At 37.9% G+C, this 22267-nt stretch overlaps 1 protein-coding gene across 1 annotated transcript in view; it reads right to left on the bottom strand.

Annotated features, from left to right (window-relative positions):
• Window positions 1-22267, bottom strand: part of Lamb4 (laminin subunit beta 4) — a 105118-nt gene that overhangs the window by 8959 nt on the left and 73892 nt on the right. Inside the window, exons 25-32 of the mRNA XM_058572154.1 lie at window positions 18474-18570; window positions 15847-16222; window positions 12929-13089; window positions 9834-10039; window positions 8644-8847; window positions 5568-5712; window positions 2688-2895; window positions 469-607 (exon numbers count right to left, since the gene is read on the bottom strand). Coding sequence (XP_058428137.1) covers window positions 469-607; window positions 2688-2895; window positions 5568-5712; window positions 8644-8847; window positions 9834-10039; window positions 12929-13089; window positions 15847-16222; window positions 18474-18570 — 1536 coding nt within the window. The remainder of the gene's footprint in view (window positions 1-468; window positions 608-2687; window positions 2896-5567; window positions 5713-8643; window positions 8848-9833; window positions 10040-12928; window positions 13090-15846; window positions 16223-18473; window positions 18571-22267) is intronic.

Here is a 22267-nt window from a genome sequence, read left to right as displayed (position 1 = left end):
CTGATGGAAGATCATACTAGTTACAAAAATCTTGCAACACTTAACTCTTCCTTTCTTTGATTTGTGAGCTTTTACAAGTCTGTTCCTTTTCATGGGTTCTGGCCTCAAACCTACTGTTAATTACCTGTGTGACCTGACACAATCACATAGCCTCCCTGAGTCTTAGTTTCCTCAGTTACAAATTGGTGATAGCACTTGCCTCATTCCCCAGAACTGGTTACAACTAACTGAAATGATGTTGGAGGGCTCAGTAAAACATAAATTAAATGCATAATCATGTCAACATTAATGTAACAGTACTATATCAATGTAGAACTTTAGTTTAATACTTAACCCCACTCAAATCTTCATTTATCTTTGTAATAATCCGATCAGATAAGTAAGGCAAGTGTGACGTTGATTTACGTAAAAACTGTTTCCAACCTTATCATTTATTTCAAGTTAGGTTCAAAAAAGGTGGATAATTACCTGCAGTACATTCTTTTTTATTTTTGTTATCTTGGCAGCCAGCTGAGTAATAGTAGAGTTTGCCTGTCCTTGAGTGATTTGAACTTGTTGCAACTTATTCAATGTTTTGTCAAGGTTTAACAAGACAGCTGCTGCTTTCCTAAGGTAAGATATTAGCATATCAGATTAGATAAATACGCAATTCTTGCTTTACTTCACCTTGAGAGTTCACTCAACTCAGTCAAAAACCTTTACTGAATTCTTTTGAAAGTGAATTTCAATTCCTCTTAAGCAGGGCAAAGTAATGAAGTCTTTATTTTGAGAAATAGGAATATTTAAATGCCAATAAAACACACACACACACACACACACACCTACCTACACCTGGTAAAAACAGATTTCTTTGCACAAAGAAACTACTATCAGTCAGTTCCAGCTCTCTGATTTCTCAACTGCAGGGACGCTGCCCTCTTAGGTCCTTGCTGGAGTGGGGCAGGCAAGTCAAGAGGCCCCGCAGACAGCAAGAGAGGACCAACGACCGACCCTGCATTTCAGGCTGTGTTTATTCAGGGTTATTTAAGCTTTGCTGACATTCCAGCTACCCAGGGGCCCAGTCAGAGGTTAAAATCACAAGCATTCCAAGTGATACAGACTATTTTACAGAAAGGAGCTCACCTTTGTCAACATTCACCAGATACTGAGATCTACAGGCTCAAAACTACCTTGAACAGAATGTACTAAGTGACTGAAATATTTGAAAGAACTTTGAAGACGCATCCTTAGAAGTGTTTGTGTCCAAAGAACAATTATCCAAACTGCAAAATATCCCCTGCCCCATCCAACCATCCCTACTCCCAGTGGGAATTTCTTTTCCTTTCCAAACTTTGGGAATCCTCCCTCCTCCCAACATAAACTCCCCACCTGCATTATCTCACTTCTGTAAAATACCCAGAGCACTGCCTACGTATATGTATATGTTTTTTCCATATTCTTTTTTTATATTTTCAATGTACTACTACTTCAGACATTACTTAAGAAAGTAAAAAAGAGAAAAATTCCAGTAATTCTACCACCTTGAAAGATGCGGGCATATTTGAGTATTTTGTCCTAGAATTTTTTTTTTCTTTTCATGATTGAATTCCTCTTCCCTGTGCAATTCAGTTGCTTAATTTAAAAAGCATTACCATCACACTGACAAAATCTCTTCGTATTATTAAAAAAATTTTTTAATCAACATCATTTTTAATAGCTATGTAATCATATTGTACTTACTTAAGCTTCCTGATTTTAAATATTAAAACCAGAAGGGGCCGGGCACTGTGGTGCATGCTTGTAATCCCGGCGGCTTAAGAGGCTGAAGCAGGAGGATCATGAGTTCAAATCCAGTCTCAGCAACTTAGTGAGGCCCTAAGCAACTTAGCAAGACCCTGTCTCTAAACAAAATATTAAAAGAGTTGGGAATGTGGCTCAGTGGTTAAACACCTCTGGGTTCAATCCCTGGTACCAAACAAACAAATTGGGAAGGAGTTGAACTTGCAGATGTGGAACCCTTCATTTGTTTAAGAGGGTGATGAGGCAGTGAAGGTAGTCCAGGTCTCAGCCCTGATGAACATCCAAAAATGGTGCTGGATGTTCACGTTACCATCCAACTGATGATGTGACCTGACCCACATCACTCCACGCTCATAAAAATATCTTTCTGATGCCTTTTTGCTTGGCAAATTCTAAAGGAGTTAGTTAATCCTGTATACCATAGATTCCATTTTACTCCTGTATTATTCCTGGGGCATAATTTCCATTTATTCTGTCCTCCACCACCATAAATTTTTACTATAGTCTTTTTTTAAAAAAATTGAGAATTCCAAAGTAGTGCTTATTATAACAATCCTAAAATTACAAATGGACAAAGAAGGGAAAAAGACACCATATTTCAACGACCTGTTAAAATATCAGCATTTAATTCGTGGAATTTATTGGTATGCATGGGTATTAAGAGGCTTTGACCACTGGTAGGGTATTTAGAGTTTTAGCAAAACAGAAAGCAAGCATCCCTGCCCACTGCCTCCCAAATGCCCAGCTTCCTGGGGCACCTTCAAAAAGAGCTTAGCCTTTTATCTGGACATGGATCTATCAGAGGGTAATTTCATTGCACTTTATAGCTCCTGAGCAAACATTTTTTCAGATGACCTTTTAGCAGATGGTCTGTTAAAGCAAGATGAGAATATTAATACTGCACTTACTCAGCTGCTTTGGCCTTCACCAAAAGCTTTTGGGCTCCATGTGCTGCTTTTTTAAGCTTGTTCTTTTCTGTCCTGTAGTCCTCACCAAGTTGCATAAGTTTCTGTACTTTGTCAAATTCATGGGTTAGATTTTGTGATGTTATTGGTAGGTGGATGTCAAGCACACGATTTGCAACCTTCTCTATGTCTTCTGGAGGCACGTTTTCCTCTTAAATAAGAAGATGGATTTTAGCATCATGTTCCCTTAGCAAACTCTGTATCTACTACACAGAAACACAATGAACTCAAGTCAAATGCCCTGGCATTTGATAATGTGTCCCTAGAATACAAGGACTAGATTGCATATGTCCCATAGATGCTCTTCATCCTCAACCTTCTCTTGCCCCTGCTGAAATGCTGCTTCTGTAGTGCTGAATACTTACTAAGTAAATGCGTGTCAGAAAAATGGAAAACGAAAGACTTGGAACACTGTGCATATGCTCCAAAATATCTTCCTAAGAATTCTTTATTGTAAGTGCAGATTCAAAAGCAGTACAAATGTTTAAATGCCTGCCATTAAAATTTAAACACAGTGAATAAGAGAGGAGTGAGGTTGGGTATGAAGTCAACACAACTCGATTCTGGTCCTCCATGACCATAAGAAGGCTCACAATTTTTTGCTCATCTATATAATTGGGCAGCTATTCCTGATGCTATTGTTCAAAATTCTGTTTTGGAAGGCAATGTGCCAATACAGAGTGGAGTACCATGTGAATAGCACATTGCAAAGAAACTTTTAAACACACCCATTCCTTGCTTGTCAGAAAAGTGAAACTGGTCTCCTTTAAGAACTAAAGTGGAAGATGGCAGGTAGGGTGTGATGTCACAAGCATTTGTCACTCTCCAACTCCTGACTGACCACCCATTACACACAAGGCACAATGCTGAGTCCTGCAGAGAAAACTAGAGATGGTTTAGACACAGGTCTTATCCTCAAAGATTTATGGACAAGAGGGGATATAGATGTCCAGTGTATGCAAATATTGATCATAGAGCAGAAATGGTGACTATGAGACGAAATGCTGTGGATTCAGAGGAAGGAGAAAAATACTTCAGGAAAGACTTCTAACTGGGCGTTGGGGGATGCAGGTTAAACTAGTAGAGACTGTAGGGTGTGGGGAGGGTAGAGGCATCCTAAGCTGAGTGACTTGCAGAAGCCAAAGCTCAGGGTGGTACAAGAAACAGTGATGTATTGAAGGGCACCTAGGCTGGTTCCATAGTTTGGCTATTGTGAATTGAACTGCTATAAACATTGATGTGGCTGCATCACTGTAGTATGCTGGTTTTAAGTCCTTTGTGTATAGAACAAGGAGTGGGATAATTAGGTCAAATGGTGGTTCCATGCCAAGTTTTCTAAGGAATCTCCACGCTGTTTTCCAAAGTGGCTTCACCAGTTTGCAGTCCCACCAGCAATGTATGAATGAACCTTTTCCCCCACATCCTCACCAACATTTATTGTTACTTGTATTACTGATAATTGCCATTCTGATGAGACTCAGTGCAGTTTTAATTTGCATTTCTCTAATTGCTATTAGATTAGAATAGTGTTGAACCTTTTTGCATGTACTTTTTTTTTCAAATATATTTATTTTTTTGGTGTAGATGGACACAACACAATGCCTTTATTTTTATGTGGTGCTGAGGATCGAACCCGGGTCCCACCCCTGCTAAGCGAGCGCTCTACCACTGAGCCACAATCCCAGCCCCTTTTCGTGTACTTTTTGACCATTTATATTTCTTCTGTGAAGTGTCTGTTCAGTTCCTTTGCTCATTTATTGATTGGTCAGCTCAATTCAACAATAGCCTAGCTACGGAACCAGCCTTCAACAGATGTATGGATAAAGAAAATAGTACATATACACAATCAAAAGAAGAATGAAATTATGACATTTGCTGGCAATTAGATGGAACTGGAGACCATCATGCTAAGTGAAATAAGCCAGTCCCCTGAAAAACAAAGACTGAATGTTCTCTCTGATATGTGGATGTTAACACACAACAAGGGAAGGTGGGGAGGGGAAGAAAAAAGTCATTGGAATAGACAAAGGGAAATGAAGGGAAGGAAGTGGGGAGGGGAATAGGAAGGATAGTAGAATTAATCAGACAGAGTTTTCCTAGCCTTGTATTTGAATACACGACCAGGGTAACTCCACATCATGTATAACCGCAAGAACAGGATCCTAATTAGGATAAGTTACACTCCATGTGTGTACAATATGCCAAAATACACTCTACTGTCATGTATATCTAAAAAGAACAAATAAAATAAAATAAAAAGGAAACAGTATATGACAACCCGGCACAGAGGCGCACACCTTATAATCCCACTGGCTCTGGAGGGTGAGGCAGGAGGATAGAAAGTTCAAAGCCAGCCTCAGCAACTTAGTGAGGCCCTGAGCAACTCAGTGAGACCCTGTCTCAAAATAAAGCCCCAAAGCTCGAAATGTGTCTCATAGTAAATTCTAGGATTTATTACTAAATTAATCTTATACAGAAAGCTATAATTTTTTGGCACAGAGTTAATATTTTGAGATTATTCTTGTTAACAAATTTAGAACCAAGCAGTACATAATCTTTCTGATTTAGGAATGTCATTTCTGATTAATGTAATTTGAAATTGGTTATAATTCTTGAGTATAAATATTTAAAAAAATTTTTTTTTGTTTGTAGGTAGATACAATACCTTTATTTTGTTTATTTATATGTGGTGCTGAGGATTGAACCCAGGGCCTCACATGTGCTAGGCGAGCGCTCTACGGCTGAGCCACAGCCCCAGCCCTTGAGTGTGAATTTTTAAAAGAGGAAGAAACAAAAATTATTCTCATGTTGAAAACATATTACCTAATAAAAAGTTCTTCACTGTTTTGATTAAAAGATTCAGTTTTTCTTCCTCGAATTCACTTTGGTTTTTCATATTTGCCAGTTTCTCATTTAGCTGCAAGACATTGTTTTTGGAGACTTCTGCCAGTTTACTTATATTTTTGATCTGGAATAAGAAAACAAAACAACCATGAGTAATGTATGAAAAAACTAAGCACATTCTGTGATATTTAATTACTTAGCTGTCACTAAAAACTAAATAGAAGTCTAGATACTTAAACTATGAATTCATTTTAAAGGACTCTTTCAATTGGTGATTAGTATCTCTTTCATTATCGTGTTTTCACAGTAGCATGAATTTGCCTTTTATAACATTGTCAGTGATCAAAATGTTATTTGAAAACCTTATCAACCTAGCACTAATACATTTTCTTAATATCAATCTAAAATATGAGTTCTGTTTTAATGAGATGTTTTTGCATCTTCCAATACCAACAACTTGCACAGGACTCACCAGCACTCCCTGCCTGCAGTGGCCACCATGTTTAACAAGTTGAAAATGTTTTCTTTTATATAAGTTAAAATAGTAACTCTTCTAAACATTCCTCCACTTCAAGTAATGCACTTTCTCTGAAAGCTAACTAGAAAGCATTCCTTCTCCTAATAAATGAGCTTGACCTGAGAGTGGGCTACAAAGATAAATTCCAAACACTGTGTGCTTGGTGGAGGAATGATGGAGCTGATAGCAACCAGAAGTGCAAATTCTTAATTGTGATTTGAGAAAGGTCATGGGCTTTTTCTTAGGATTCCAACAAATTAGAGAGAGGGAGGAGAAAAGCAGAAAGCAATAGAACAATATTGCCAACAAGCTGAGCTTTAGTGAATAAATTAATTGTGACAGAAATAGGGCCAATTAGGATCAAACATAATTAGGGAGGAAATACCTTCCTTTATTTCTCTACAAAAGGAACCTCCCTAATTTGAGCCATATAGATTTTGTGAAAAAGCATTTGTGTTTTGGTCATTAGCAAGTGATAAAACAAAAGAGAAGTATTTACATGATGAAATGTGTGTATCTTAATTCTCTAGAATTTTCTTAACTTTAAAATAGGTTTCTATCTATTTGAATGGGTATGGATAGCAGTAAAATGAGGATTCCAGAAATAAATATTCTAGACAGGAAAGTACCAAGTGATACAGATGAAATCTCAGAGTAGATTAGTTGATACCATATTCAGAAAGAGATTGCTAAATTACTTCACTCTTAAAACATCTCTCTGTAATCCATCTTCTGTCACAATTGATTTCTGAGAATTCTCTCACAATAGAAAATAGTACCCTATTCTATCAACATCCCTCTCTCACCCTTATCTAGCTTCCCATTTATGTGCTGATTAACCCAGACTCTCCCAATACAGACTTCAGGGTTTATCTTTTATCACTGATAGTCTAACACTATTATTAACTTAAAGATAAAATCAAGCCACAATCAAGGTTCAATTCAATGGTGTCTTTTTTTTTTTTTTGAAGAAGGACCAATATAATAGTTTAAAATTACATAAAACAATTCTATTTAACTACTGGGACTTAAGACCAGGATTTGCAGTTATGACTGCTGCTGTATTCCCAACTTGTAGATCAATGTCTGGCACATGTTGGCATATTTGTATATAACAGTGAATATTTATGAAAACAATGGGGAACTACATAAAAGTGAAAAACTAGGGCTGGGGATGTGGCTCAAGCGGTAGTGCGCTCGCCTGGCATGCGTGCGGCCCGGGTTCGATCCTCAGCACCACATACAAAGATGTGTCTGCCGAAAAACTAAGAAAATAAATATTTAAAAAAATTCTCTCTCTCTCTTTCTCTATCTCTCTCTCTTAAAAAAAAAGTGAAAAACTATGTAACAATACAAAATTGTGGCCATGTATATAGAATTGTTCATCATTTAGTACATGTAGGATATTCTCCAGCTTGGCTCATCAGATACTTGCTCCAGAACTTGGACTCTGTAAGCAAGTGGACAAGGATGTAAGGGATGTGTATGTGTTTTTCTTGGCTGTGGTTCTCACCCAAATCCCAAGCTTGGCCCTTTATATTTCTCTTAATTCTGAGACCTAGAGGTCCTTACATACATTTCTTTTTTTTTGTTTGTTTGTTTGTTTGGGAGTTGGCTTTTCTTGCTTGGGAATGAGAATGCCGATTAACCCAATATTCAACCCATATTGATTTTAAAAATTCCAGTCCTTAAATTTTGTTTTCTTCTTCATCAAAGGTTCTATGTGCATAGTCAAAATACAAGTTGCATCATTGTTATTTTCAAAACCAAAGAATTCAGTGCATCTCGAAAAAAATCTAAAGGACTAGGGATGCAGCTCAATGGGGAACACTTGCATAGCATGTCTGAGAGCTTGGTTTTATCCCCAACATCAGAAAAGAAGAAAGAGTTCATGACAATGACAACGGCAACAATGATAATGATAATGATGAGCTAGGTGCTTAAATATGATACTTATTATAAATATGAGCAGAAAAATAAACAGAGATGACCATAATAACTTTAAATTAACTTTATCATGTCTACCAACATAGGAAGGAGATCAAAGCCTCAGGGTGTATTCCTATTAAAATATTTTCTAACATTAAACCAATATGGAAATTTATGTACTTAGTAGAATTTTAAATAAACCTTTGAATTTTTGAAAAATTATTCTTTGCTTTGAGAGAGCTATAATTTTTAAAACTTTAAGGCTACATTTCTATGTAGTGTTTTCTATTAAAAAAAAACAAAACAAGTCCACACAAGTCTATGACCCACAGAAATACCCCTTGAGTTTTTTCTTTTCTCCTTTCTTTAACACACACACACACAAACACACACACACACTCACCCCCCACTCTCAATATTCACACTTTAAAATCTACATTCATATCCATATCTATATTTTAATAATAGAATAACTATTGTTTCAGTCACTAGAACATCCAATATGTAGAATCTATCTTCTCTCACTTGGAAGTTAAATGGCACTTCAAAATTTTTCCTTTTTCTTTATTGCTACAATTTTAAAATCAAGCAAGAGAAGAGATTATTTACCTGATTCTTCAACCCTTGAGACTGGTTGTTCAAATTTTGAACCACAGATTCTGCATCCTGGGCTTTTTGGAGGGCATTGCTTGAGAGGGTCAGAGAGTCATGACAGTTGGGACCACCACACCGCCTGTGTCCCTCAGAGTCCCTGCAGAGAGCTCCCCCACAGGGTGAGAGATCACATGACAAGTTCCCAGGTTCTCCACACACCTCACAGGAGAAATGATTTATGTTAAAAGACAACTTGTTAGCAGATTTTCTAACACTACTGAACTCTTTGAAGTAAGGCATTGCTTTATTCATGTGAATTTCTTCAACAGTTATTCAAGCTTGGTAAATGGGGGTGACCTATTGAATGTTTCCTAGGTAACTAGGTAACTGAATAACTACCTAAATTATTTCTCAGTATTGTGCCAATATGTCATTTTTGTATTTATAGTTTAGGGGAAAAATGGTTAGATTTTAGGGTCTCCATGTTAATTTAATTTTTATTCTTTTAAAATGTGTATTAATTTAGCTGGGCACAGTGGTGCATGTATATAATCCTAGCAGTTTGGGAGGGTAAAGTAAGAGGATTCCAAGTTTGAGACCAGACTCAGAAAGTTAGCAAGATCCTGTCCTGAAAATAGAAATATAATAAGGAGTGTGAATGTACCTCACTGGTAAATAGCCTCTCAGTTCAATCCCCAGTACCAAAAAATAAAATAAAATAGATATTAACTTTTACTTACAAAAATCAAGAGGAGTAAATGCCCACAATCGGTATACCATTTCAGAAATAGTAAATAATATAAAACAATAAAGTCAAGCAATAATCTTTAATATGATTAAAAGTTAATCAAAAATAAAAATTAAATATATTTATATATTTTGATAAAATATATATTACATATTATTTATATATTATATATTTGAATTGCTCACACTTTTATTAATCTAAATTTAAAAGTAAGTAAAAAATAAACTATAAAATAGGGAGGACTGGGGCTGTGGCTCAGTGGTAAAGCACTTGCTTAACACACGTGAAGCACTGGGTTCGATCCTCAGCACCACATAAAAATAAACAAATAAAATAAAGGTATTGTATCCATCTACAACTAACAAATATTTTTTAAAAAAGACAGTGAGATACAATTAAAAAGTTTGTATACCACATAGAATCCACCACACTTTTACGTACCGTTATGAGTATTTACCTTCTCATTCAATATCTGGATATCTGGTATCTTAATCTGCTTTAACTTTTCCAATGGCAAGTTTTCTTTTGAGGTCAGTGTATCTAAAATGGTAAGCAAGCTGGTCCTGGTGTTTACAGAGTTATTTATGATGGAACCAGTTTCATTAGTTTTCTTTTCAGCAGATGATGATATGCGGTAATACTTCTTGATATTTTCTAAGGAATCTACATCAACACAAATTGAGGTAAGTTAAATTTTGTGAAAAATAATTGCATCATCTCTCACTATGATCATTCTACAGTTTGGCTACTATCTTGGTCGAAACTTTCACTACAAAATTTCAAGATCCTCTTGCTTGATTTTGCCTTTAATGGGGAAGAAGAGACATAGTATAATAGATCTAGACATGAGATACACAACTTTGACATTAAAGTCCACTGGGATGGATTTGTCCTGGTTCCACTCTCTACTTTCTGGATACATCTTAGAGCTAATCAGTTAATCTCTTAGATTTTGTTTCTTTATTTGCAAATTCTTAATACTTTGTGAGGACTGAGATAATATGAAAAATTCTGTAAAATATGTCACAAATATAAAGTGTTGACTATAAACACCTATATAAACTCTAATATGATAAAACAATTAAGTTTACTTGACTGTAAAGAGCAGGAGTTGACAAACTATTCAGCAAAAGTCAGAGAATTAATGTTTTAGGATTTTCTGGCCATGATGTTTTTGTCACAATTACTCAACTCTGACATTGTATGTGGAAAGCTACAACAGGTAAGGTTGTGTGTGTGTTTTTTTTTAATTTTTTTCAGTTGTAGTTGGACACATACCTTTATTTTATTTATTTTTATGTGGTGCTGAGGATCGAACCCAGGGCCTCCCATGTGCTAGGCGAGTGCTCTACCACTGAGCCAGAACCCCAGCCCCTAAGGTTGTGTTTTAATGAAATTTTATTTGCAAAAAGAGCCCATCAGCAGGAATTGTCCTAGGGCTGCACTTCACAGACTCCTGATGTTGAGGCTGACGATGTTAGCTAAGAATAGCTAGTTGAGAGTTTTCTTCTCTTGTTCTTTCTTCCTTTCCTGGTTGAATCCAGGGATGCTTTACCATTGATCTATATCCCCACCCCTTTTTAAATTTTTTAAAATATTTATTTTGTAGTTGTAGTTGGACACAATGCCTTTATTTCACTTATTTATTTTTATGTGGTGCTGAGGATTGAACCCAGGGTCTTGCATGTGCAAGGCGAGCGCTCTACTGCTGAGTCACAGCCCCCCTTTTTAAATCTTTATTTTGAGAAAGGATCTTGCTAAGTTGCTTAGGGCCTCATTAAGTTGCTGAGGCTGACCTTGAACTTGTAATCTTCCTGCCTCAGTCTCCCAAATTGCTAGGATTACAGGCATCTGGTTGCCAGTTGAGTGTTTTCTATATGCGTATGCTTTGATTTTCTTCCTCAGTCTTCAGCAAACACAGTGAAGAATACATCAGTGTGATCATTATCATTTTACAAATGAGAAAACAGAGGCTCTGGTGAGGTACGTTATTTGCCAAGACCTCACTGGTAAGATAGCAAGCCAGGATTTGAACCCAGTGGTTTGACTCGAGAGCCTGCATTCTTAACACTTCTATTTTCTGTATTTGTGATAAAACATGAATTCATGAATGTAATATGGTATATTTTAATGGATATTAACATACATTAGACTTTTAAACTATACCTCTACATTTTGGGAACTGGGGGCCAGGCTCCTGATCTTTACCTCCTACATAAGCATATCCAAGCATAAAACAACCACACCTTATCTTTTCAAACTTTCTTACCATTGTCATGCTCTTAATATATCACATTTCTCATTTATCATGAAAAAACTAAAAACACATTCCTATTTCTTGGAATGATTTTTAGTTTTTATTTATATGACAGATTTATCTCTGTCCTGTGACGCTCTGTTCAATGGCCACCTACTCCCTGAAGCCTTTCCTAATAAGCCCAGAAAGAATTCTTTGCTACTCTGCTTCCAAAGCAGTTGCTAGTGTTAACATGGTTGTTTCTATTCCTGTCTCCCTCAGCAGACAGGAATAACTCAAGGGCAGGTACCTGCTGATTCATTGCCTTATTTCTACTGACCAGCATAGTGTCAAGAATACAGAAAAATCTGTGTAACTACTGTTGGACTGCAAATTTGAGAGGATTAGCATGCGGTCAAACTTTATGCAGAAACTTCTTACCTTCAGTGCTTGCATTAAGAATGCTAGATTGCAAATTATTTCAGATTAGGAATCAGTAAATTGTGTTGAGCATCATTAATAGATCTGTGGTAGAACTCATTTCACTAAATGTAGGCATTCTTCAGGGAAATTAGGCATTCCTAATTGTATTTTTTGCCCTCTCTTTTGGGGTTGAAATTAGATGAAAAACATGTATTTTCTCCCATTTCTTCTTAATTAGACAGGGTAGGTAATTCAGTATTGCTTCCCTTGGTAGTAATAGGTTGTCCATCACCAAATACAATAGGGATGTCATCTTAAACAGGAGATGAACTACACGGTTTTGTTTAGAGTTCCATTTATTCTGTAAGTTGATTTTGCTTTGGCACGGCTCACATTCAGTTTTAAGAACTATGCAATGTGATTTCTAGTATGTTGCTTGACTAATTCTTACAAAGTTCGTATGAGAAATGTTGTGTTTAGTCCTTTTTGCTGCATATTCCTTTGTATTTGTGGTTGCTGGAAATGCAGTAGTTTACACCCAGGAAGGCACAGAAACCTCTCTCTCATTTGCTTACAGCCGTCTTAGAATTTCTAAGTTGCTGATTACTCAAGACACCTTATAGGGTTTAGCATTAGATTTCTTTGGGTTTTAGTATTTGTTTAGAATCAGATATTGTTACCTTTATTTGTTATTTTGAGCAAATGTTAACCAGGCTCTGTAATGTTTAAAAAGCTGACCTCTTCATATACAAACAAAACATTTAATGGGTGTGTTTGCATGTTCTAAAGCATTCAGGCGCCATGGTTAAGTATGGGATGACTCACTAATGGAATGAACGATGGATTTCATCAAACTTCATGCAGAAACAGTCAAAGACCATTTTTCTTCTTACCTTCAGTGCTTGCATTAAGAATGCTAGATTGCAAATCAATTTTCTCCTGAACGTTTTCAAGCAAGTGGTCTGTTTCATTCCTCATCCTTACTATGGTTTCTGTCAGATCTTGGAATTTGTACACCGTTTTCAATTGTTCATTTAGATGCATGATTTGTTTTCTGTTGGAGAAATGAGGGTTAATGTGTTTACTGAGGGTAAGGTATTATGTGTGATATATTACTGAAAAAACATGCCACATAAATTGCTTTTATTATCTTGGGTGTACTCAATTAGAAGGGACCCCCCTCCATAAACACAGTTTTTCATTTGACTCTATAATTCTGTTTATGGTTCATTTGTTTTCTCTTAATTAAGCTTCCTGAAATATTTCATTTAAACTAATACCTGTATACCAATTCTGGCAGAATAAGGGTTTATAATCTTTCCATGTCAACTATTTATGCTCTCTCTTTCTTTGCTTTGCATTTTAAAACATGTATTTAGACATGGTTCATTTAAATCAATTTAAAAGAGCCCATCTACCTCTGGTTTGCAACACATGATAACAAAGAACAAGTCACCCAGCCTAAAGTAAAAATCAGTTCTTAATTTAGAGTAAATCTATGTTCAACAAATTTTGTTTCAGTGCTCCTTCTGTGCAGGGTTTTAACTTTAATTTTCATGAGTGACATGGTGAGCGTGTTCTGGGTCTATTTTTTCGTATCATCTTCTCTTTGATCATGCATACCTTTGTAAAACCTCAATTTGCTGGGTCCAATATATACAGCTGGTTCAAGTAGATTATGAGTATATCCTTTGTGATGCAGAAACTGGGTGAAAATCTTGGAGGGTACACTTAAGGGAACATGAATTATGGGATTAATTTATCTTGGCACAAGTACAGAACATTAGCTAATGCTTTCCTAGCTTTTTCTTCTCTTTCTTTTCTATAGACTTTTCCTTCAGGCTTCAGTTGTCACAACTATGATTCTTCAGGCTAATAGTGATAACAATAAAAATAGTAATTATTGTTATTCCTTAAATACTATGTGCCAAACTCTATACTAAGTGTCCCATCTTGAGTAATTCTCCCAAGAATCCTATGAAACAAACACTTTATCTCTCTTTTGTTCACGAAGAAGCTGTAGCTTGGAGAAGTTAAGTTGCCTTCCTGAAGCTACACATATCTAGTGGATGCAAACCAGGGAGACTTGACTTCCCAGTTCAAGCTTTTGACATCCCAGGTTCTCTGTCTTCCTGCTCCCCTTTGATTTATAATTTATCCAGCAAATGTTCATTATGTAATTACACTTGGCTTAAAAAGACAAACACAGGAGAAGGCAATCCCTGCCTGGGAGTCCCCTGGTGAGGCAATGGCAAAGGAGCACAATGAAGTGGGAGGATGGAATAGGAAACACAAGTCTTTCTCTGAGAAGACCGGTAGCCACCACCGTCTTCTCGTCACTGTAGGCATGGCCCCGGGATCCCCCTTCTGCTGTCTTCTCTCTAGCTCTACTTAGGGCTCTTTCAGTCTTTTTGTAGACTGGCTCATTCTTCTTTCTTGTTGGTACACTGACATTTTCCTGACATCTATAACCACAAACCACTGGTCTTGGCCTATGCTCATCATCAGGCATGTTTTCCTTGGGCCACTTAGTGCATTTTACAAGTGCTATTGGGTTAGCTTTAGAATGCTTTAAAATGAAAACATGTCATGAAAATCTAAATGTCTGTGTCTCATAAAAAGCAGGGGGATCTGGTAACACAGGGCCAAAATCTTGCAGGGCAAAAGTCATTAGAGGGTAGAGATGTGTCTGTTCTCATTGGCCAGCTTGACTTGGCCATGTGATTTCCCTGGGCCCTATCACTGTGTTTATGAGGTGGTGGCCCTTTCTCAGAACTATACAAGTAGGCTGTATCTCCTTCCTTGTGTAACTTTTAAGCAATTGTCATATATATCTGAGATATTCACATATCAATGATGAATGACCTTAGAGTTGCACTTGAGTTACGTAGGACATAATACTCTATAGCTTCAACTATTTCTTAATTCAGGAACTTTTAATGGGGAGTGAAGACATTGTATTATATAACCTCACTTTTTGAGATTTCTTAGTAGACTATGAGCTTCTTTGAGGATAGTAACTATACCCAGTTCATCCAGGTTTTGCCCAGAGAAAGTTGGCACACTCTGCCTCAGGAGTCGAGGTGCCCGTCCTAACTGTGCAACTCTGCCATTCCAGAGGGAGAGCAGCCACAGAGGGTACGTGAATACATGAGGTTGGTTATGTTTCAGTGAACTTAATTCACAGAAGCAGGGCTGGCTTGGATTTGACCTGTGGGCTGTAGTTTGCTGATTTCTGGCCCAGAGAAACCAATGTAATCTTGAGAAATGGTTGATGAATGGGGGAAAAAAAAAGGAATCAACAATATGTAATAAAAACAATCTTGCATTTTGAAGGAATACCATATTTGTTATAAGACTGCACACTAATGTATGGGCTTCTAAACAACTGAAAAATTTGGGAAAATTTAGCAAGTTTTCCATGAGTGCTTTGATAAAAAATAGTATTTTTTGTATTAGAAACAACTATACTTCCAGTTTGTCTTTTCAGCTCTGCTGGGTTTGAACTTCCCAATTAATCTCCTTTCTCTGTGGGTGGAATCATGCCCCCAAGTGTGCTGGGCAAGCGCTCTACTACTGAGCTAGGTTCCCACCCCTCAATTAACCTCGTATTGACTGTCTTTTTGTTATAATCAATGGCATCTGGAAAAAATCACATACAATTCTAACAAGGCAAGAAAGACAGACCAGCAGGGTTACTAGCCTGGTTATTAACTGAACACTTATCTATTCCCTGATATCAATGAAGACAGAGGCAGGAGCTGAGGTAAGTCAGGAGCTGGGCTATCTTTCCCTCAAGCACAGAGCTTACCTAACAGAGTCATGATAATCCTTGACTTTTAAGAATTCCTCAGATGAGAGAACAGGATGTTTCAAAATCCTCTCTATTTCAGACATGTTCTCTCTGAGGCCTTTGAAGTCGACCTCACAGACCGGCAGGGTCTCTCTTTTATCTTCCATGTTAGCAGCCAGCCTAATTAACCCTTGCACTGCTTTGGAGAGGGAAGAAATGGCTTGGTCCCATTGATCAAAACACAAGTGACATCGAAGACAAGTAGGGAATTCCTGACCATGACCCCGGGCACAGTGGTCACATCGCTGGCCGCTGACACCCTCCCGGCAGTGGCACATGCCTGTGTCTGGGTCACAGATAGGCTTCTGGGTTCCTTCCATGTTGCAGTCACATGCTAAAAAGGAAGAGAAAAGAAGCAAAGAACGTCACTTTGTTTTTTTGCTTATGACTAGCTCAAGAACACAGCTCTCTCTTCTTTCCTGAAAATCTTTCCAACGTATGTTTCTAAGGTGGCTATTTAAAAACTATACAATTTCAGAGATCTGTGCAATGGTCATGCCTCTGTATAAACATGCCTCTGTATATTTCAATAGCAAATCAGTTCATGGTTTCTATATGGAAAATTTGGGAAACTGTTTTATATATTGTGTGTGTGCCTATGTATGTTCTTTATCTGTTTGAGGGAGACATGTGGATTTGATGGTGGGTAGCACTTCAGACATGCTACTGACTCAAAGAAGTCCCAGGTGTGCTGGGTGTGCTGACCCACGATGTCTTCCATTACATAAGGGGGGGCTATTTCATTCTCAAAAAGTGGGGGAATTAAATGCATATTATCTTAATTTTGAAAAATTATCTGATGCCCCATAGCACTTTGAGTAGGTTCCTGATCAAATCAGAGGATGGACGATGTGGGAAGCTATTGTCATCATTGCAATCTCTCAAAGATTAGGGAATCACTGGTCCATGTCTTTCAACTAATTGCAAGAAACAAATGATTTAAAAGGCATTTGACAGTTTGAATATAAATAAGGCCAATTACAAATACAAACTGATTAACACCCTAACCTCCTCAACTAGATATTATCCAGCACATATTATCAGATTTGGTCCAGGGGCTTCAGCAGGAAGCCCTGGGGGTAGTGTTATCTCACTTCCCCAGCTGGAAGGCAAGGTTCCCTCATCATTACCTGGTCTCCTCCAGGAGCTTTAGTGGAGTCTGTGGCCTGTGGGGAACATTTGTAAAGTTTCTCTATTGCTTCACAATAAAAGGTAAAAGCATTTTTATGAAATAAGATTATTGGAATATTAGATGGTTATGGAAAAAGAGGTCCTCTAAGACAAAATTTCCAAAGGTTAAAATTTCTCCCTGTTTTTTGTTTTTCTTTTCTTTTAGGGGTGATAGTGCTGGAGATTTTACCCAGCACTATCAGCAGCAAGCACTCTACACTGAGCTACACTGCCAGCTCCTCCTCCTGGTTTTGAAATGATCAATTCTGCTTAGAAAACTAAGTAAAGTGTAGCATGGAGAGAACTCACTGAGTACACATATTTGAAGGGGGCAAGGGAAGGATGGCAATATTTTTAGCCACAAAAGACCATTTATACAGAAATGGAGAGGAGGAAAGAGTTATCATGCTTGGCGATATAGGGGTGACCATGATGGTAAGACCATCACATTTGGCATTTCTTTGGATTGATCTCCTTTGGAAGCTGATTTTAAAAGGAGATTAAAAAATCCTGTTCCCTAGAACCAACCTAGACTCTAAATGTGCACTAATGTGGCACCCACTAACTGAATGTGGCTATTTTAAATGAAATAAATAAAGAATTCTGATCCTCTGTTTCAGTACATGCTAGTTACCTGTAGCTGGTAACTGGGCAGCATGGAGGCTGAACATTTCCCTCACTGCAGAAAGTTCTATTGGACAGAGCTGCTTGAAATGCTGCTATTTAGGGCTCACATACGTCGTAATGAAGGCCACTGGAAGAAACTCCAAGAGGATAGTGGTGTCACATTGTTTGTGACACCTAAAACACCCAGCAGGCGTTCTATGAATGTTTATTAACTAAGTAACTATGGGATAGACCCAGGGTCATGGATCACTTTGAGGAAATATTTATCTCTCTGGCTTCCTATGCCTATCTCCCAGCCTCTCCCTCAGTCCAGAGTGGTTAATTTTCCCCCAAACACTTGTAAACATCAGAAAATTGACTATAAATCATCGTCCTAGAGGTCTGTTCCACTGTAGTGAATTCAAGGAATTATTATTATTATTTAGTTGTAGTCTCACTATATTGCCCAGGGTGGCTCCAAACTCCTGAATTCAGAGATCCTCCTGCTTCAGCCTCCCAAGTAGCTGGGACTAAAGTCATGCACTACCATGCCTGACACAATTTTGAGGGATTTGAATATAGGCTAGTTTTTAATACAGGCTAAAAGTTTTAGCATAGGAGAAAACTTTTTTGTAGGGCAACAAAAAGATTATTTTCAAAACTCAGATAAAACTTTGTGAATTTTCAAATGAAGTCCACATCTAAAATCAACAACCAAATGAAGGAATTTGAAACTCAGTGGGTTCATCATGTGCCCACGGCAGGGCCAGCTGAGTGTACTCACATGCTTAAAGAGCTTCAATACTTACGAAGGCATTGCCCGAATGGGTCACCATAATAATTTTCCTGGCACTCATTACAGCGTTTCCCACCATAGCCCAGTTTGCATAGACATTGGCCTGTAAGCTGTGAGAACAGTCAGAGGTGAGGAAGGGACGAGCTCTGTGGTGTGAAATATAATGCATTTGCTCAGGGAACATTTTTCCCTCCAGTGACTTAGAACATACAGCTGTGCAAAAGCGGAGAAGGATGATTCCCACGGCCAGCAAGCACCCTGGATAATACTGAGACTCAGGAGCTAATGTGTTTTGGCCCTAGGCTGTTGGATATACCGCCTGTGTCCAGCTGTTCAGGGACAGGTGGCCCCAAGTGGGGAAACATACACAGATGTAAATGAAAACAAAACACATATTGGGAAATGGGCCACATTCTTTCCCTCTACAGTTATGGGAGTTTCCCCCAGAAGAGAGAGATGGGGAGAGAAGCCAAAGACCTGGTCTAACATTCATCAATTAATTTGGCAAGTAATGTTTCCATTAAGGAATGTAGATTGTATTAACTGAGCTAGGGTTCTGCTAAAATAAAAAAAAAAGGATTGTTTTGTACTTTATATTAATCATTTAATGACTGTCGTTTAACTGTGAGGGAGAAGACTAAACTTTCTTGAATCCTCCCAACTGGATTATTGACTAGTTGTTCTAAAAACTGAGGAGGTTAGAAAATAATAGGTGAGAATACAAACATAAAACACTATTGTAGTAGTCCTATGCTTGACCAAATCTGCTTAAATGTCAACTCTGTCAGAAGGCTTCCAGTAAATTAGCAGCTAGATTCATAAAGTGACTGGGTCTACCAAGCTTCTACTCATCTTTAGATTCCCATTAGCTTCTGCTAAAAAAAAAAAAGAAAAGAGGGAATGATAGGGAGCTTGCTGCTCTTGAGGCCTGTTGTACTGCTAGTTGGTCTGGATTGTTGGGCACTGATTTCTCTACTGATGCAAAATCTGCCTCCTTGTAACTGGTTCCTACCGTTATGAGTCCTGACTTGTGGAATTGTATAAAACAGGGAGGCTCCGTCTTTCTTAACAAAAGATGGCCATCTCAACTGGCTTTTGCATCTCTTCTCTAAGCTGCCTGCCTCCAATTCCTTCAAACCTTCATCACAGACTAGCATGGTTCTATCCCTTATTCTAGTTGCCTTTTTTTGGACATAACCTCTATGTTATGTTTAAAATATGATGCTGAGCAGAAAGACAAATCCTGACCACTCTCATTCATATGCATGTGGAAGCTTAAAAAGTTGATCTCATAGATGTAGAGAGTGAAATGGAGGAGGCGGGAAGGATAGAGAGAGGGGAGAATAGAGGAGGGCGGGTTGATGGGTGCAAAAATACAGTTAGGAGGATTAAGTTCTAGGCTTCTATAATATAACAGGGTGATCTAGTTAATAATTTATTACATATTTCAAAATAGCTAAAAGAGAGGATTTTGAATGTTCCCAACACAAAGAAGTGATAAGAATTGAGGTGATGGATATGCCAAGCATCCTGATATGATCATTACACATTGTGAATATGTATCAAAATATCACACTCTACTCTATAAGTGTGTATAGTTACTGTATGTTAATTAAAACTTTCTAAAAAATTACAAAAAATATGGTGCTCAGAAATGACCACAATGCTCCTGGAGCTTCCTGACCAGCAGAGCAGATATGGAGCAATGACTGCCCTGAGCTGGGCATGCTGTGACCCCGCTCTAGTTGGAACAGGCATCACTCCTTTGGCAGCCCTGGCACACTGCTGGCTCACTTGAAGCTTGAACTTGCAAGTGAAAATTTTCAGATATTTTTCACAGGAGCTGGTGCCAAGTTATTATCCTGTATTTGTGCAAGTGATTTTAAAAACCTAATTGCACAATTTTACTTCTACCCTGTTAACATTTCCTTTTGTTTCTAGCCTACACGACAGCCTGTTAGGTTGTGCTGTCTCCTGCACATTAGCTTACAGCTTTGCAGTATCTGCACATTTGAGAAACTTCTTACTCCAACTCTGCTAAACTGTTGATGAAAACATTGGACAACACATTGGGATCTCTCTATGGGAATGCACTAGGGGCCACCCCTGGCTGACACAGAGACATTTATCAGTAGTTGTTTGAACAGCTGGGAATCTAATTATTCACATGTCTTCTTTATACTCCAATGAAAAGTGTTTCCTGATTGTAGAGAGTAACCTTCCACATGGGATCCACAGTGGACCAAACAACATAAAATACCCTTGCTATGAGGTGCTTTTTGGTTAAACAAATGTCATCTGACCTTCAGCTTCATAGGCTTCCTTTAGCCTCCATGGCTGAACTGAGTGTTGAGTAATGCTACAAAGATGCTTCCCAAAGGGTCTAAGAGGCATGTGGGACAGAGCAGTCATCCATGTTAGAAGTCCCTCATGAATCAGGAAGCCCAGCAGTCTGTGGCGTTCTACCAATTTATTCCATGGTTAGTGGATACAGGTAAGAAGGGAACACAAAAAATGGGTGTGTTCACCTAGCATCCAGATCTTGAACTCTAACACTATCTCCAAAAAAGGAACCAGCACTCATTGGACAAGGGGCTGATTCTAGGACTGGAGCAAGAAATACATAAAGATGAGCCTGAAGCATTTTTCAGTATAAAAAAATAAGGAAGTACTTTGAAAAACCCTACAATTTGGGGGTATGTCAAGAAGACACAGGGGCCTAATGAATGAGCTTCCAATGGTTAAAGTTGGAAAAATTTGAACAACAAAATAATGTTGGACCATAACCAATAGTGTAAAAGTATCCATGAATTCATGGTGATATAAATAAATTGAATAAATGCATAAATGGGGGACAACAAAAATATCTCCAGTGCAGAAGAATTCCAACTATTCATGGAGATACTCTGCCCTCCAGGGGGTGGACATAATTCCTTGCTGCTTGAGTGTGGGTTGTGTGTGGCGACTTCCATCCAAGAGTACAGTGTGTAAAGGAAGAAGAGAGTGACTTTAGAAGACAGAAACCTGACCAGTGCTACCTCTGCCTGGTGCCCAAGATTCACGTCAAGAGTGATAAATCAAGCTCCTTGATCCATTTTGAGTTAACTTTTGTGCATGGCGAGAGGAGGGGATTCAGTTTCATTTTGTTGCATATGGATTTCCAGTTTTCCCAGCACCATTTGTTAAAGATGCTATCCTTCCTCCATTGCATGCTTTTAGCCCCTTTATCAAATATAAGATAGTTGTAACTTTGTGGATTAGTCTCTGTGTCCTCTATTCTGTACCATTCATTGGTCCACCCGCCTGTTTTGGTACCAGTACCATGCTGTTTTTGTTACTATTGCTCTGTAATATAGTTTGAAATCTGGTATCGCTATACCGCCTGATTCACACTTCCTGCTTAGAGTTGCTTTTGCTATTCTGGGTCTTTTATTTTTCCATATGAATTTCATGATTGCTTTCTCTATTTCTACAAGAAATGCCGTTGGGATTTTGATTGGCATTGCATTAAACCTATAGAGAACTTTTGGTAATATCGCCATTTTGATGATGTTAGTTCTGCCTATCCATGAACAGGGTATATTTTTCCATCTTCTAAGATCTTCTTCTATTTCTCTCTTTAGGGTTCTGTAGTTTTCATTGTATAAATCTTTCACCTCTTTTGTTAGGTTGATTCCCAAGTATTTTATTTTTTTTTGAGGATATTGTGAATGGGGTGTTTTTCCTCATTTCCGTTTCAGAAGTTTTGTCGCTGATATACAGAAATGCCTCTGCGTCTGATAGAAGAAAAAGTTGGCTCCGATCTAC

The sequence above is a fragment of the Marmota monax genome, unplaced genomic scaffold, assembly GCF_021218885.2.
Source record: "Marmota monax isolate L192 unplaced genomic scaffold, Marmota_monax_Labrador192_F-V1.1 WCK01_AAM20220418_F8-fsc00027, whole genome shotgun sequence".
Lineage (NCBI taxonomy): Eukaryota > Metazoa > Chordata > Mammalia > Rodentia > Sciuridae > Marmota > Marmota monax.
This window is presented reverse-complemented; position numbering and strand designations above follow the sequence as displayed.